This window comes from Canis aureus, chromosome Y (assembly GCF_053574225.1).
Source record: "Canis aureus isolate CA01 chromosome Y, VMU_Caureus_v.1.0, whole genome shotgun sequence".
In the NCBI taxonomy this organism is placed as follows: Eukaryota; Metazoa; Chordata; class Mammalia; order Carnivora; family Canidae; genus Canis; species Canis aureus.
This window is the reverse complement of record NC_135650.1, coordinates 1463612-1478115: the sequence shown is the minus strand read 5'-3', so window position 1 is coordinate 1478115 and position 14504 is coordinate 1463612. Positions and strand designations below refer to the sequence as shown.

Genomic DNA, 14504 nt, shown 5'->3' with positions numbered 1-14504 from the left:
TCCCACAAGTGCTAACACCTGAAAATCAGCACAGCTGGCCCCTCCCTCAGAAGACCAGCTAGACGGACAAGTTCCAGGGGAAGTCAAGGGACTTAAATTATACAGAATCAGAAGAGGGATCCCTGGGTGGCGCAGCAGTTTGGCGCCTGCCTTTGGCCCGGGGCGCGATCCTGGAGACCCGGGATTGGATCCCACATCGGGCTCCCGGTGCATGGAGCCTGCTTCTCCCTTTGCCTGTGTCTCTGCTCCCCTCTCTCTCTCTCTCTGTGTGTGACTATCATAAATAAATAAAAATAAAATAAAGAATCAGAAGAGACTCCTCCGTGGTTTTTCTTTTGTTTGTTTTCTTGTTTTTTGTTTTGTTTTGTTTTTTTGCTTTTTGATTTCTGTTTTTCTTGTCTTATTTTCCCCCACCCTTATTTCCCCCACCCTTATTTTCTTTCATTTTTCTTCTCTTTTTTTCTTTTCTCTTTTTCTCTTCTCTTTCCTTCTTTCTCTCCTCTCTTTTTCTCCTTTTCCCAATACAACTTGTTTTTGGCCACTGCACTGAGCAAAATGACTAGAAGGAAAACCTCACCTCAAAAGAAAGAATCAGAAACAGTCCTCTCTTCCACAGAGTTACAAAATCTGGATTACAATTCAATGTCAGCTGATTCAGAAGCACTAATATAAAGCTACTGGTGGCTCTAGAAAAAAGCATAAAGGACTCAAGAGACTTCATGACGGCAGAATTTAGATCTAATTAGGCAGAAATTAAAAATCAATTGAATGAGGTGTAATCCAAACTAGAAGTACTAACGACGAGGGATAACGAGGTGGAAGAACGAGTGAGTGACATAGAAGACAAGTTGATGGCAAAGAGGGAAACTGAGGAAAAAAGAGACAATTAAAAGACCATGAGGATAGATTAAGGGAAATAAACGACAGCCTGAGGAAGAAAAACCTACCTTTAATTGGGGTTCCCAAGGGCACCGAAAGGGCCAGAGGGCCAGAATATGTATTTGAACAAATCATAGCTGAAAACTTTCCTAATCTGGGATGGGAAACAGGCATTCAGATCCAGGATATAGAGAGATTCCCCCCGCCCCCCAAAAAATCAATAAAAACCGTTCAACACCTCACATTTAATAGTGAAGCTTGCAAATTCCAAAGATAAAGAGAAGATCCTTAAAGCAGCAAGAGACAAGAAATCCCTGACTTTTATGGGGAGGAGTATTATGGTAACAGCAGCCCTCCCACAGAGACCTGGCAGGCCAGAAAGGGCTGGCAGGATATATTCAGGGTCCTAAATGAGAAAAACATGCAACCAAGAATACTTTATCCAGCAAGGCTCTCATTCAAAATGGAAGGAGAGATAAAGAGCTTCCAAGACAGGCGGAAACTGAAAGAATATGTGACCTCCAAATCAGCTCTGCAAGAAATTTTAAGGGGGACTCTTAAAATTCCCCTTTAAGAAGAAGTTCAGTGGAACAATCCACAAAATCAAGGACTGAATAGATATCATGATGACACTAAACTCATATCTGTCAATAGTAACTCTGAACGTGAACAGGCTTAATGACCCCATCAAAAGGCTCAGGGTTTCAGACTGGATAAAAGAGCAGGACCCATCTATTTGCTGTCTACAAGAGACTCGTTTTAGACAGAAGGACACCTACAGCCTGAATATAAAAGGTTGGAGAACCATTTACCATTCAAATGGTCCTCAAAAGAAAAAAGGGTTAGCCATCCTAATAGCAGATCAACTAAAATTTACCCCGAAGACTGTAGTGAGAGATGAAGAGGGACACTATCTCATACTTAAAGGATCTATCCAACAAGAGGACTTAACAATCCTCAATATATATGCCCCGAATGTGGGGGCTCCCAAATATTTAAATCAATTAATAACCAAAGTGAAGAAATACTTAGATAATAATACACTTATACTTGGTGACTTCAATCTAGCATTTCTACACTAGATAGGTCTTCTAAGCACAACATCTCCAAAGAAACAAGAGCTTTATTTTTTTTTAATTTTTATTTATTTATGATAGTCACACACACACAGAGAGAGAGAGGCAGAGACACAGGCAGAGGGAGAAGCAGGCTCCATGCACCGGGAGCCCGACGTGGGATTCGATCCCGGGTCTCCAGGATCACGCCCTGGGCCAAAGGCTGGCGCTAAACCGCTGCACCACCCAGGGATCCCCAAAACGAGAGCTTTAAATGATACACTGGACCAGATGGATTTCACAGATATCTACAGAACTTTACATCCAAACTCAACTGAATACACATTCTAATCAAGTATGCATGGAACTTTGTCCAGAATAGACCATATACTGGGTCACAAATCGGGTCTGAACCGATACCAAAGGGTTGGGATCGTCCCCTGCATATTCTCAGATCATAATGCCTTGAACTTAGAACTAAATCACAACAAGAAGTTTGGAAGGACCTCAAACACGTGGTGGTTAAGGACCATCCTGCTAAAAGATTAAAGGGTCAACCAGGAAATTAAGGAAGAATTAAAAAGATTCATGGAAACTAATGAGAATGAAGATACAACCATTCAAAATCTTTGGGACGCAGCAAAAGCAGTCCTAAGGGGGACATACATCACAATACAAGCATCCACTCAAAAACTGGAAAGAACTCAAATACAAAAGCTAACCTTACACCTAAAAGAGCTAGAAAAAAACAGCAAATAGATCCTACACCCAACAGAAGAAGAGAGTTAATTAATATTCGAGCAGAACTCAACGAAATAGAGACCAGAAGAACTGCAGAACAGATCAACAAAACCAGGAGTAGGTTCTTTGAAAGATTTAATAAGATAGATAAACCATTAGCCAGCCTTATTAAAAAGAAGAGGGAGAAGAATCAAATTAATAAAATACGAATGAGAAAGGAGAGATCACTACCAACACCAAGGAAATACAAACGATTTTAAAAACATATTATGAACAGCTATACGCCATTAAATTAGGCAATCTAGAAGAAATGGACACATTCCTGGAAAGCCACAAACTACCAAAACTGGAGCAGGAAGAAATAGAAAACCTGAACAGGAGAATAACCGGGGAGGAAATTGAAGCAGTCATCAGAAACCTCCCAAGACACAAGAGTCCAGGGCCAGATGGCTTCCCAGGGGAATTCTATCAAACGTTTAAAGAAGAAACCATACCTATTCTACTACAGCTGTTTGGAAAGATAGAAAGAGTTGGAGTACTTCCAAATTCGTTCTATGAGACCAGCATCACCTTAATTCCAAAACCAGACAAAGACCCCACCAAAAAGGAGAATTAGAGACCAATATCCCTGATGAACATGGATGCAAATATTCTCCACAAGATACTAGCCAATAGGATCCAAGAGTACACATTAAGAAAATTATTCACCATGACCAAGTAGGATTTATTCCCGGGACACAAGGCTGGTTCAAAACACGTAAAACAATTGATGTGATTCATCATATCAGCAAGAGAAAAAACAAGAACCATATGATCCTCTCATTAGATGCAGAGAACGCATTTGAGAAAATACAGCATCCATTTATGATCAAAACTCTTCAGAGTGTAGGGATAGAGGGAACATTTCTTGACATCTTAAAAGCCATCTATGAAAAGCCCACAGCAAATATCATTCTCAATGGGGAAGCACTGGGAGCCTTTCCCCTAAGATCAGGAACAAGACAGGGATGTCCACTCTCAACACTGCTATTCAACAGAGTACTGGAAGTCCTAGCCTCAGCGTTCAGACAACAAAAAGACATTAAAGGCATTCAAATTGGCAAAGAAGAAGTCAAACTCTCCCTCTTCACCGATGACCTGATACTCTACATAGAAAACACAAAAGCCTCCACCCAAGATTGCTAGAACTCATACAGCAATTTTGTAGTGTGGCAGGATACAAAATCAATGCCCAGAAATCAGTGGCATTTCTATACACTAACAATGAGCCTGAAGGAAGAGAAATTAAGGAGTCAATCCCATTGACAATTGCACCCAGAAGCCGAAGATACCTAGGAATAAATCTATCCAAAGAGGGAAAGGATCTATACCCTAAAAACTAGAGAAACTTCTGAAAGAAATTGAGGAAGACACAAAGAGTAGGAAAAATATTCCATGTTCATGGATTGGCAGAATTGATATTGTGAAAATGTCAATGTTACCCAGGGCAATTTACACGTTTAATGCACTTCCTATCAAAATGCCATGGACTTTCTTCAGAGCATTAGAACAAATTATTTTAAGATTTGTGTGGAGTCAGAAAAGACCCCAAATACCCAGAAGAAGTTTAAAAAAGAAAACCATAGGTGGGGCCATCACAATGCCAGTTTTCAGGTTGTGCTACAAAGCTGTGGTCATCAAGACAGTGTGGTACTGGCACAAAAACAGACACATAGATCAATGGAACAGAATAGAGAATCCAGAAGTGGACCCTGAACTTTATGGTCGACTAATATTCGACAAAGGAGGAAAGACTGTCCACTGGAAGAAAGACAGTCTCTTCAATAAATGGTGGCCTGGGAAATTGCACATCCACATGCAGAAGAATGAAACTAGACTACTCTCTTGCACCATACACAAAGATAAACGCAAAATGGATGAAAGATCTAAATGGGAGACAAGATTCCATCAAAATCCTAGAGGAGAACACAGGCAACACCCTTTTTGAACTTGGACATGGCAACTTCTTGCAAGATACAACCATGAAGGCAAGAGAAACAAAAGCAAAAATGAACTATTGGGACTTCATCAAGACAAGAAGCTTTTGCAAAGCCAAAGGAACAGTCCTCAAAATGAAAAGATAACCTACAGAACGGGAGAAGATATTTGCAAATGACGTATCAGATAAAGGGCTAGTATCCAAGATCTATAAAGAACATATTAAACTCAACACCAAAGAAACAAACAATCCAATCATGAAATGGGCAAAAGACATGAACAGAAATCTCACAGAGGAAGACATAGAAATGGGCAACATGCACATGAGAAAATGCTCTGTCTGCAACAGTTGCCATCAGGGAAATACAAATCAAAACCACAATGAGATACCACCTCACACCAGTGAGAATGGGGAAAATTAACAAGGCAGGAAACCACAAATGTTGAAGAGGATGCGGAGAAAAGGGAACACTCTTACACTGTTGGTGGGAATGTGAACTGGTGCAGCCACTCTGGAAAACTGTGTGGAGGTTCCTCAAAGAGTTAAAAATAGACCTGCCCTACGACCCAGCAATTGCACTGTAGGGGATTTACCACAAAGATTCAGATGCAATGTACTGCCGGGACACATGCACCCCAATGTTTCTGGAGGCAATGTCCACAAGAGCCAAACTGTGGAAGGAGCCTTGGTGTCCATCGAAAGATGAATGGATAAAGAAGATGTGGTTTATGTATACAATGGAATATTACTCAGCCATTAGAAACGACAAATACGGGGATCCCTGGGTGGTGCAGCGGTTTGGCGCCTGCCTTTGGCCCAGGGCGCGATCCTGGAGACCTGGGATCGAATCCCACATCGGACTCCCGGTGCATGGAGCCTGCTTCTCGCTCTGCTTCTCTTTCTGTCTCTCTCTCTCTCTCTGTGACTATCATGAATAAATAAATAAAATCTTTAAAAAAAAAAAAGAAACGACAAATACCCACCATTTGCTTCAACGTGGATGGAACTGGAAGGTATTATGCTGAGTGAAGTAAGTCAATCGGAGAAGGACAAAGAGTGTATGTTATCATTCATTTGGGGAATATAAATAATAGTGAAAAGGAATATAAGAGAAGGGAGAAGAAATGTGTGGGAAATATCAAAAAGGGAGACAGAACATAAAGATTCCTAACTCTGGGAAACGAACTAGGGGTGATGGAATGGGAAGAGGGTGGGGTGTGGGGGTGAATGTGTGATGGGACTAGGGGGGCACTTGATGGGATGAGCACTGGGTGTTATTCTGTACGTTGGTAAATTTAACCCCAATAAAAAATTTATTATTAAAAAATTAAAAAAAAAAGACCCACAAAAATTGAAAACCTGATACACAAATTCAGTAACTTCTTGGGATACAAAACAGATGTACAGAAGTCTGTTTCATTTCTATACACCAATAATAAAGCAGCCACAAGTCAACCTGGGGACCAATCCCATTTACAAGGCACCAAAACCAGTAAGATACCTAGAAATAAACCTACCCAAAGCGTAAAAGGTTTGTATTCCGAAACCCATACAACACTGATAAAAGAAATAGAGGACACAAAGAAATGGAAAGACATTTCATGTTTATGCATTCGTAGAGCAAATATGGTTAAGATATCTGTACTAGACAAAGCCAAGGAAATCTACACTTTTAATAAAATCCCTATCAATATACCAATGGCATCTTTCACAGAGTGAGGACAAAGAATCCTAAAATTGCATGGAATCAGAAAAGACCCCAAATAGCCAAAGCAACCTTGAAAAAGAAAAGCAAAGCTGGAGGCATCACAATGCCTGACTTCAAGTTATATTACAAAGCTTTAATGATCAAAACAGTGTGGCACCGGCACAAAAACAGACCCATCGATCAATGGAACAGAATAGAAACCCCAGAAATGAACCCACAACTATATGGTCAAATAATCTTTAGCAAAGCAAGAAAGAATATCCAATGGGAAAAAGGCAGTCTCTTCAACAAATGGTGTTAGGAAAACTGGACAGCAACATGCAGAAGAATGAAATTGGACCACTTTCTCACATTATTTACACAAAAATGAATTCAAAGTGGCCTAAAGACAGGAGACCATTAAAATCCTAGAACAGAACACAGGCAGTAACCTCTTCGACATCAGCCATAGCAACGTCTTCCTAGATATGTCTCCTGAGACAAGGGAAACAAAAGCAAAAGTAAACTATTGGGATTTCATAAAAATAAAATGCCTCTGCACAGCAAATCACACAATCAACAAAACTAAAATGCAACCTACAGAATGGGAGAAGATATTTGCTCATGACATATCTGATAAAGGATTAGTATCCAAAATCCATGAAGAATTTCTAAAACTCCACACCCAAAATGCAAACAATCCAGTTAAGAGGTGGGCAGAAGACATGAATAGACATTTTTTTTGCCAAATAAGACATACAAGTGGTCAACACACACGTGGAAAGGTGCTCAACATCACTGATTATCAGGGAAATACAAATCGAAGCTACAATGAGCTATCATCTCATACCTGTCAGAATGACTAAAATGAACAATATAAGAAACAACAGGGCTTGATGAGGATGTAGAGAAAGAAGAGTCCTTTTGCCCTGTTGGTGGGAATACAAACTGATTCAGCCACTCTGGAAGTTTCAGCTTTTTGGAAAGACATTATAAGCATTCGTGAGTTGGGTTTCTCTCTCTCCCTCTCTCTCTCTCTCTGTCTCTCTCCATTTTGTTTGTTTGTTTGTTTGTTTGTTTTTATATATTTTTTTATTTTTATTTATGATAGTCACACAGAGAGAGAGAGGCAGAGACATAGGCAGAGGGAGAAGCAGGCTCCATGCACCGGGAGCCCGATGTGGGATTCGATCCCGAGTCTCCAGGATCGCGCCCTGGGCCAAAGGCAGGTGCCAAACCGCTGCGCCACCCAGGGATCCCGGTTGTTTTATTCTATGGTCTCTCACTTCTATTTTTTTTCAGCTATTTTCTGATTTTACCCTTTCTTTTTTAAAGCTTTCTAATTTTGATTTTTACATATACATAATATATAAACTAAACACACATATATTTAATATTTGGTTTCCATTCATTCTCTGTTATTTTATTTTTGTATATGTATATGCAAAACATATGTAATGTACATGTTTTTCTTTCTTTCCTATTTAGGGACCTGGTTTCTCTTAACACATAGACCAAAATACAACCCAGGATCTAGCTTATTATTTTGTTATTATTATTTAGTTTAACTTCTTGTTTGATTTTTTTTCCTTTTTTTGGGGGGGCGTGGGGTGGGGTGGGGATGGGGGTGGGCGGGGCGAGGGGAGGGAGGGAGGGGGAGGGAAGGGGGCAGGGGATGGGATGGAAGGGGGAGGGAAGGGGGCAGGGGACGGGATGGAAGGGGGAGGGAGGGAGGCCCTGCCTCCCGCAGCACTATGCCCCCCTGCCCCTGATTTTTTTCCTTTTTTTTTATGTGAAAAACACATGCTTTAATGAGGCTATCAAGAACAACAGTTCAATTATTTCATTGGATACATTAATATTGATCTATAGTATACAGTGCTATGGACCATACAGAAATTATTGTTGCATCCAACAGCAGGTGACTATATTATTAACATTACAGTACCAAGCGTCCACAAGAGACAGTCATTTGTCACTTTTTTTTTCAAGAAATAGGGTTTTTTAATATACTGTTATCAACACCAACTTTTCCCCAGTGCATTTTTAAAAAATATTAATAAGTGCATTCCTTTGTGCTTTATTTTATATCTCTTAACTTCCTACGTATTTTAGTTGTTCTTATTGCTTTATTATTTAAAAACAACCAGAAACAACTTTGTCATCCTATGTATGACCAGGTTGGTTGTAGGGTTTTTGGCAAAGTCAAAAGGTTTGGTATTTCCATCGCCTTACCCAGAGGCAGGTGGACAAGTTTGGCATTTTGGTCACTCCATACGGAGGCCCAACCCCGAGTCACAAGTCTGCTCTCAGGGATGCGGGGAGTGGTGTGGATCATTCTTTCATTGTCACAAACAGCGACCCCAAACCACCGCTCTTGGCTTAACTAGTCCCTAAAAGAAATCCATACTCAATTTGGCAAAAAAAGAAATAAAACCACCCCAAGGTTGCAGCATTCTCCTGGGCCTCTTCACCCGCCACTCCCAGAAATTGTCTCTTAAGAAGAAGGGGATGGGAAAGCAGGTGACAGTGAGCTCAGGAGTTGCGAAAGTCAGGACAGTGGTACAAGATGCCATGCTTCCTCTCAACGAAGCTTTCTATAAGGTCACTTAGCCCTGGCCGTATTCCCTGGGCCAGGGGCTAGTCAACCCTGCTCCATTTTTAAGAACTCTCACAATCAGCTAAAGTAAACAAGCATCATACCATCGCGATCTTTGACTTGTGCAACCAGCTCCCCTCCCCCCATATAAATATGAAGAGAAAAGTAGACAATGCTATGATTGTATCAATGAACACTATGGTACAGTTAGCTGTTCATGCAGATTTGCATCACTATACTAGGAAAAGAGCTATACAATTAAGGGGATTGAAAGAATGGGAATTAATTTTCCCTACCCCCTTCGGTAATAAAGCTATAAAACTGATAGCATCATCAGTGTTTCCAAGGATTCTCATTGCCCAATGTGCATGGGAACTATGCAGTTGATTATTTTCACGGAAGCCATCCATTCATACATCTGACAATCACACCTTCTTTTTGAACCCTCCAATACCCATCCACCAATTCGTATTTGACATTTAAACTCATTTTCTTTTAAAAAAAAAACCCTCCTGAATAAGATTTCCTGATGAAAGAAGTTGGCACTCTGTCACTAAAATGTATTTAATATTAAAAATATCTAAAGGAAAATTGGAAGCTCTTATATTGTCTACATAGGCACCATGCTCCATGTTCCTCTTGACTATAGATACCATCTTGAAACTGTCTCCTATATTATGGTTCAGTCAGTGCTAGTCCAAAAAAGACTACTGCTATATTTAAGGCACTTCATTCTGAATGGATATGCTTTATGCCACTTGCTATTCAATTGTAGGCTGCTACTGAGAAATTCCATTCAACAGCCTGGCTCTTAACACCATATGTCGGCTGTATAAAACAGGTAGGCCAGATAGATTACATGTAACACTACTGTTATTGCAAAGGACTACACAAGTAGATAATGCACTGAAACTAACTTACAACTTTGCTGCTTGTTAAAACACTGTTATCAAGTAACAGTAATTTGCCAATACAGTATTTCTCTCCTTCCAAAAATTCAGCAAGTTTGCTGAAATAAACCCTAATTTAAATGACCATAATGGGCATATTAATGCTATGGTTATCAGTCTCCAAGAATATTGCTACTTTTATATGACTAAAAATAAATATGTAAGTTTATTCTCTCTAGAGAGCCAGTTTTAACCTATTCATACTACATCTTAAATGTGTGGAAAAAACAGTTCCGAGTGAAACTGTAATATACAAAATATTTGCAAAGCTCTCTTTAAACACAAGACCTTGCATAAAAGTTTTCTTTCATTTCTTTGTGTACAAAGAATGCGGAAAACCACCAGTGAGTTGTAAAAATATTGAAAACTTGCCATTTTAAGATGGCATATTCTTACAAATTAATACAACATACTGAAAAGAACGATGATAATAAAGAATCTGTACAAATCAAACAAACAGTAAAACATAATTTAAAAATAAAAATAGGAAACCCAATTAGAAACGTGCCCAATTTGGTTTTATCAAAAGTGAAATTGAAGAGAAGAAAAAAAAAGAACAACTTTCAGTGCTCCTCAATATTTTACTTTGAGAGGACACTCATTTCCTTTTCAAAATAAAATGTATCTTATGGAAAATTAAATCACACTCATTGATGAGGAAAATTGTAACAGAGCACAGAGTGATTAGAGCCCATGTTTCAGAGCCTAGGTCTCTAACCCTCTTCAATTTCACTTGCACCTAAGGAAGGGATCAGTTACATTTTCTAACCAGACAATCCTCATGAAATTGGGTGCACTTTTTTTGTCTTTTACAGAATATTGTATTGCCTTAAATAGTTTGCAGTAGAAAGACTAAATGCTGTTAGAATGGTACTGGAACTTTAAGGCAGTACCAAGGAATCAATACATTTACAAAATAAAAAACGGTTAGTTAGTGTGGATTTCTTCCTTTCTTTCCTCAATCTCTTTCTTTTTGCCTTTCTTTTTTTTTTTTTGGTTGCTTTACATTCTTTTTTTTTAAATTTTTATTTATTTATGATAGCCACACAGAGAGAGAAAGAGAGAGAGGGAGAGACACAGGCAGAGGGAGAGGCAGACTCCATGCACCAGGAGCCTGACGTGGGGCTGGATCCCGGGTCTCCAGGATCGCACCCTGGGCCAAAGGCAGGCGCCTAAACCGCTGCGCCACCCAGGGGTCCCGCTTTACATTCTTTCGATTAAACTTTACATTTAATTTCCAAAGATGCCACAGACATAAAAATCTCAAACCAAGCTTCCCCTGAATAAAAATGGACAGAAATTTCTCTGATGCAAAAATCCTCTTGCTCAGAAAGCTAAAGTCCAGGGTGAATGCAGTTCACAGATACTGTACACGTATGGTACAAGACTTTGGAGGCCTTTGTAGTTGTAACATAGAATATACAAGTCTGTTTCACACAATTCTAAAAATAAAATATATCCTGGGCTATTGGTAAAGCATGAAAAAAAATCATATTAAAGGAAAATTATCAAGAAAACCCGTTCAGGTAAATTATGAAACCTACGAATCAAGAAAGGAAGCAGTTTTTGAAAGCGCAGAGCAGGGAGGGCCTGCTAACAAGTATGATCAGTTTCTTCCATGCTCATGCTGCTCCTTCGGCTGCTTGTTTTGGAAGCTCCAGGGAACACTGATGAAAGGAGTGGGTCAGTTACACCAACGGGAGAAAGAGTGTCATCCATCAGGATGTCTTCCAGTTTGGATCCAATTTTCATGGGGACGCTATAGGTTTGGCTACTCTCGGTCCCGGCTCCAAGGTTGTTGTTGAAGGTGATGCTGCCCTCTGTGAGATCAAGCGTCGTCGTACAAGGTAGGTCTGCATGATGCTGAAGGAGGTCTTGGTTGCTGTTCTCAAGAGTGGGTTCCTGCTTGATGATCCGATTCACCATGTCTGGAGAGCAGAGGCCCGTGGATGGAATAAGTGAAAGTCCATGAGCTCGAGCCTGCATTTCAAGTTCCTGTATTCTGAGCAACAAATGCCCGTTGGCGTGCTCCAATATCTTCTGTCGGTTTTCAAGTTCTTTTGCACGTTGCTGTTCTCGTTGCAACTTTCGGATATAGTCCACAGATGCTTTTAAGATGGTTCCCTTGTTCCAACGCATGTCTGGATCATTTTACTTGGGAATCAAAGTACCTAGTTCTTTAATGTGGTCGTTTATGTTAAATCGTCGTCTTCGTTCAATCAAGTTGTGATTGTCCTTTTTTTTGCCTCTCTTTAGCCAATGTACTCGCTTCAGATTCTTTGGGAAAAATACACGCTGTGAGCTCCCTTTTTATGTTGGGAAGGTTGGCTGGACAGGAGTTGCTGATGGTGAGGCCTGGGGGAGGCAGGCCTTGGTTGCCATAAAGATCAATCAGATTTCCAGAGACAGGTAACGTATTTGCCATTTGCAAAGCAGGATCCATCAATCCCAGGATTTCTTCATTATAACTTGATTCTAGGCTAATGATGTCATCAATTACATCATCCATCTGCATGCATGATGCTCGTGAATGCGTGTTCATGGTTGGGCATTCACTTTCCGCCCTGTTTTGCTCTTCAAACTTATAAAATCCCTCTTTTTCACAGTTGGAGTTAAGTTTGAGCATAGCCATGGGGCTGTTGGGTGCACTGCTCCCCGGCACTGGTGGCATGACATGATCGCCAGGCTGGTTTGGACATGGCAAGCTCAGGACTTGGTTGGCATGTTTATTTGCTAAAGTGGTAGAAAGGTACTGCTCTACCTGCTGCCTTTGGGCTTGCTGTATGTGGTACTTGGTGGGGTTTTCGAGGTGGGTCTGCACCTTGAGGACTTCCATCGGCACCTGGGTGGCAGAGGGAAGGGTGGTGGGCACACTGACGTTTATGGCTGGGGTCTGGCTCACAGGCACTCTCTGTTGCATGAACTGGGCCGCCTGCAGCTTCTGCTGCTGCTCCCTGTGCTCCTGCTCCTGCATTTGCTCACGCATGAGTTGTTGGCGTAGCAAGATGTGTGATGTCATACTGGAGGAGCTTATCGGAGGCTTGGAGGCCCCAGGATGCTCCTCAGAACTGCTCTGCAGAGGTTGACTTTTGAGTTCGTAATACGTTTTGGGCTCTTCGTGAAACTCCTCCCCGACTTCGAAATCCAGCAGGATCCCCGATTCCGACTGCATGGCTCCGGCTCCCAGTCCTTCCACGGCTGCAAAGTGAGAACAGAGCCTGGGGTGGGGGTGGGGGGCGGGGGAAAGGTGGCGGAGCCTGGGTTCCACCCCGCCCGAGCTGTGCGCCCCTGCGCAGCGCCCAGCTGAGCCCGCTTGCCCGCGTGCGGCCACCAGCCCCCGGCCCCCGGCCCCCGATTTTTTTTTTTATTTTGCTTTGTTTCTGCTTTCTTCTGGTTTGTTTTGTTTATACATTTGTGGTGTTGTTCTTCCTATTTTCGTCTTTTCTCACTTGGTTATCTGGACAAAATGAGGACACAGGGAAATTCAGCCCAAAAGAAAGAACAGGAGATAGTACTCACAGCCACGGATTTAATGGATATGGATATTAGTAAGATGTCTGAACTAGAATTCAAAACAGTGATTTTAAAGATGCTCATTGGGCTTCAAAAAAAGCACAGAAGGCAGTAGAGAATCCCTTACTGGAGAAATAAAACAATTAAAATATAATCAGGCTGAAATTTAAAAGACTATTACTGAGTTGCAGTCACAAATGGAGGCTTCAACTGCAAAGGTAAAGGAGTCAGAAGAGAGAGTCACTGATACAGAAGATAAAATAATGGAGAATAAGGAAGCTGATAAAAGGAGAGAAAGACAACTGCTGGATCACAAAGGGAGAATTTGAGAGATCAGCAATACTATAAAGTGAAATAATATTTGAATAATAGGGATCCCAGAGGAGAAGAGAGAAAATGGGCAGAAGGTTTAATCTGAACAAATTACAGCTGAGAACTTTCCTACACTGGAGAAGGCGTTCAAACAGGCATTCATGTCCAAGAGGCACAGAGAACTCCCCTCAAAATCAATAAAAATAGGTTAGCACCTCAACATACAATAGTGAAGTTTGCAGATTTCAGCGATAATGAGAAAATCCTGAAAGCAGCTTGGGAGTAGAGAGGTCCTGAGTCACCAAGGGTAGACAAATAAGGCAGGCAGACCTGTCCACAGTGACCAAGCAGGCCTGAAAGGACTGGGAAGACAGATTCAGGGTGTTAAGCAAGAAACAGATGCAGCCAAGAATACTTTATCTAGCACAGCTGTGATTCAGAATAGAAGGAAAGATAAATAAAAGAGAATCCTGGACAGACAAAATTAAAGGAAGTAGTGAGCACTACACCAGCCCTGTGAGAAATATTAAAGGGGATTCTTTGAGTGAAGATAGAGCTCAAAGGCAACAAAGACCAAAAAATAAACAGAGATGGTCTATAGGAACACAGTTTACAACCTGTAAGGTAATACAATGGCACTAAATTCCTGCTTCCATAATTACTCTGAATGTCAATGGACTAAATGCTCCAATCAAAAGACACTATATCATAATAAAGGGATCTATCCAACAAGATTAACAATTATAAATATTGATGTCCCCAGCTTAGGAGAAGCCAATTATATAAGCCA

General features: G+C 40.9%; 1 protein-coding gene across 1 annotated transcript; it reads right to left on the bottom strand.

Moving 5' to 3' along the window:
* Positions 1 to 11089: 11089 nt before the first annotated feature.
* LOC144309394 (microphthalmia-associated transcription factor-like) lies at positions 11090 to 13090 on the bottom strand. Its single transcript, XM_077890466.1, is given in 3 exon segments — positions 11090 to 12130; positions 12132 to 12482; positions 12651 to 13090. Coding segments are annotated over 3 exon segments (1410 nt in total). The 5' UTR covers positions 13062 to 13090; the 3' UTR covers positions 11090 to 11482.
* Positions 13091 to 14504: the final 1414 nt, after the last annotated feature.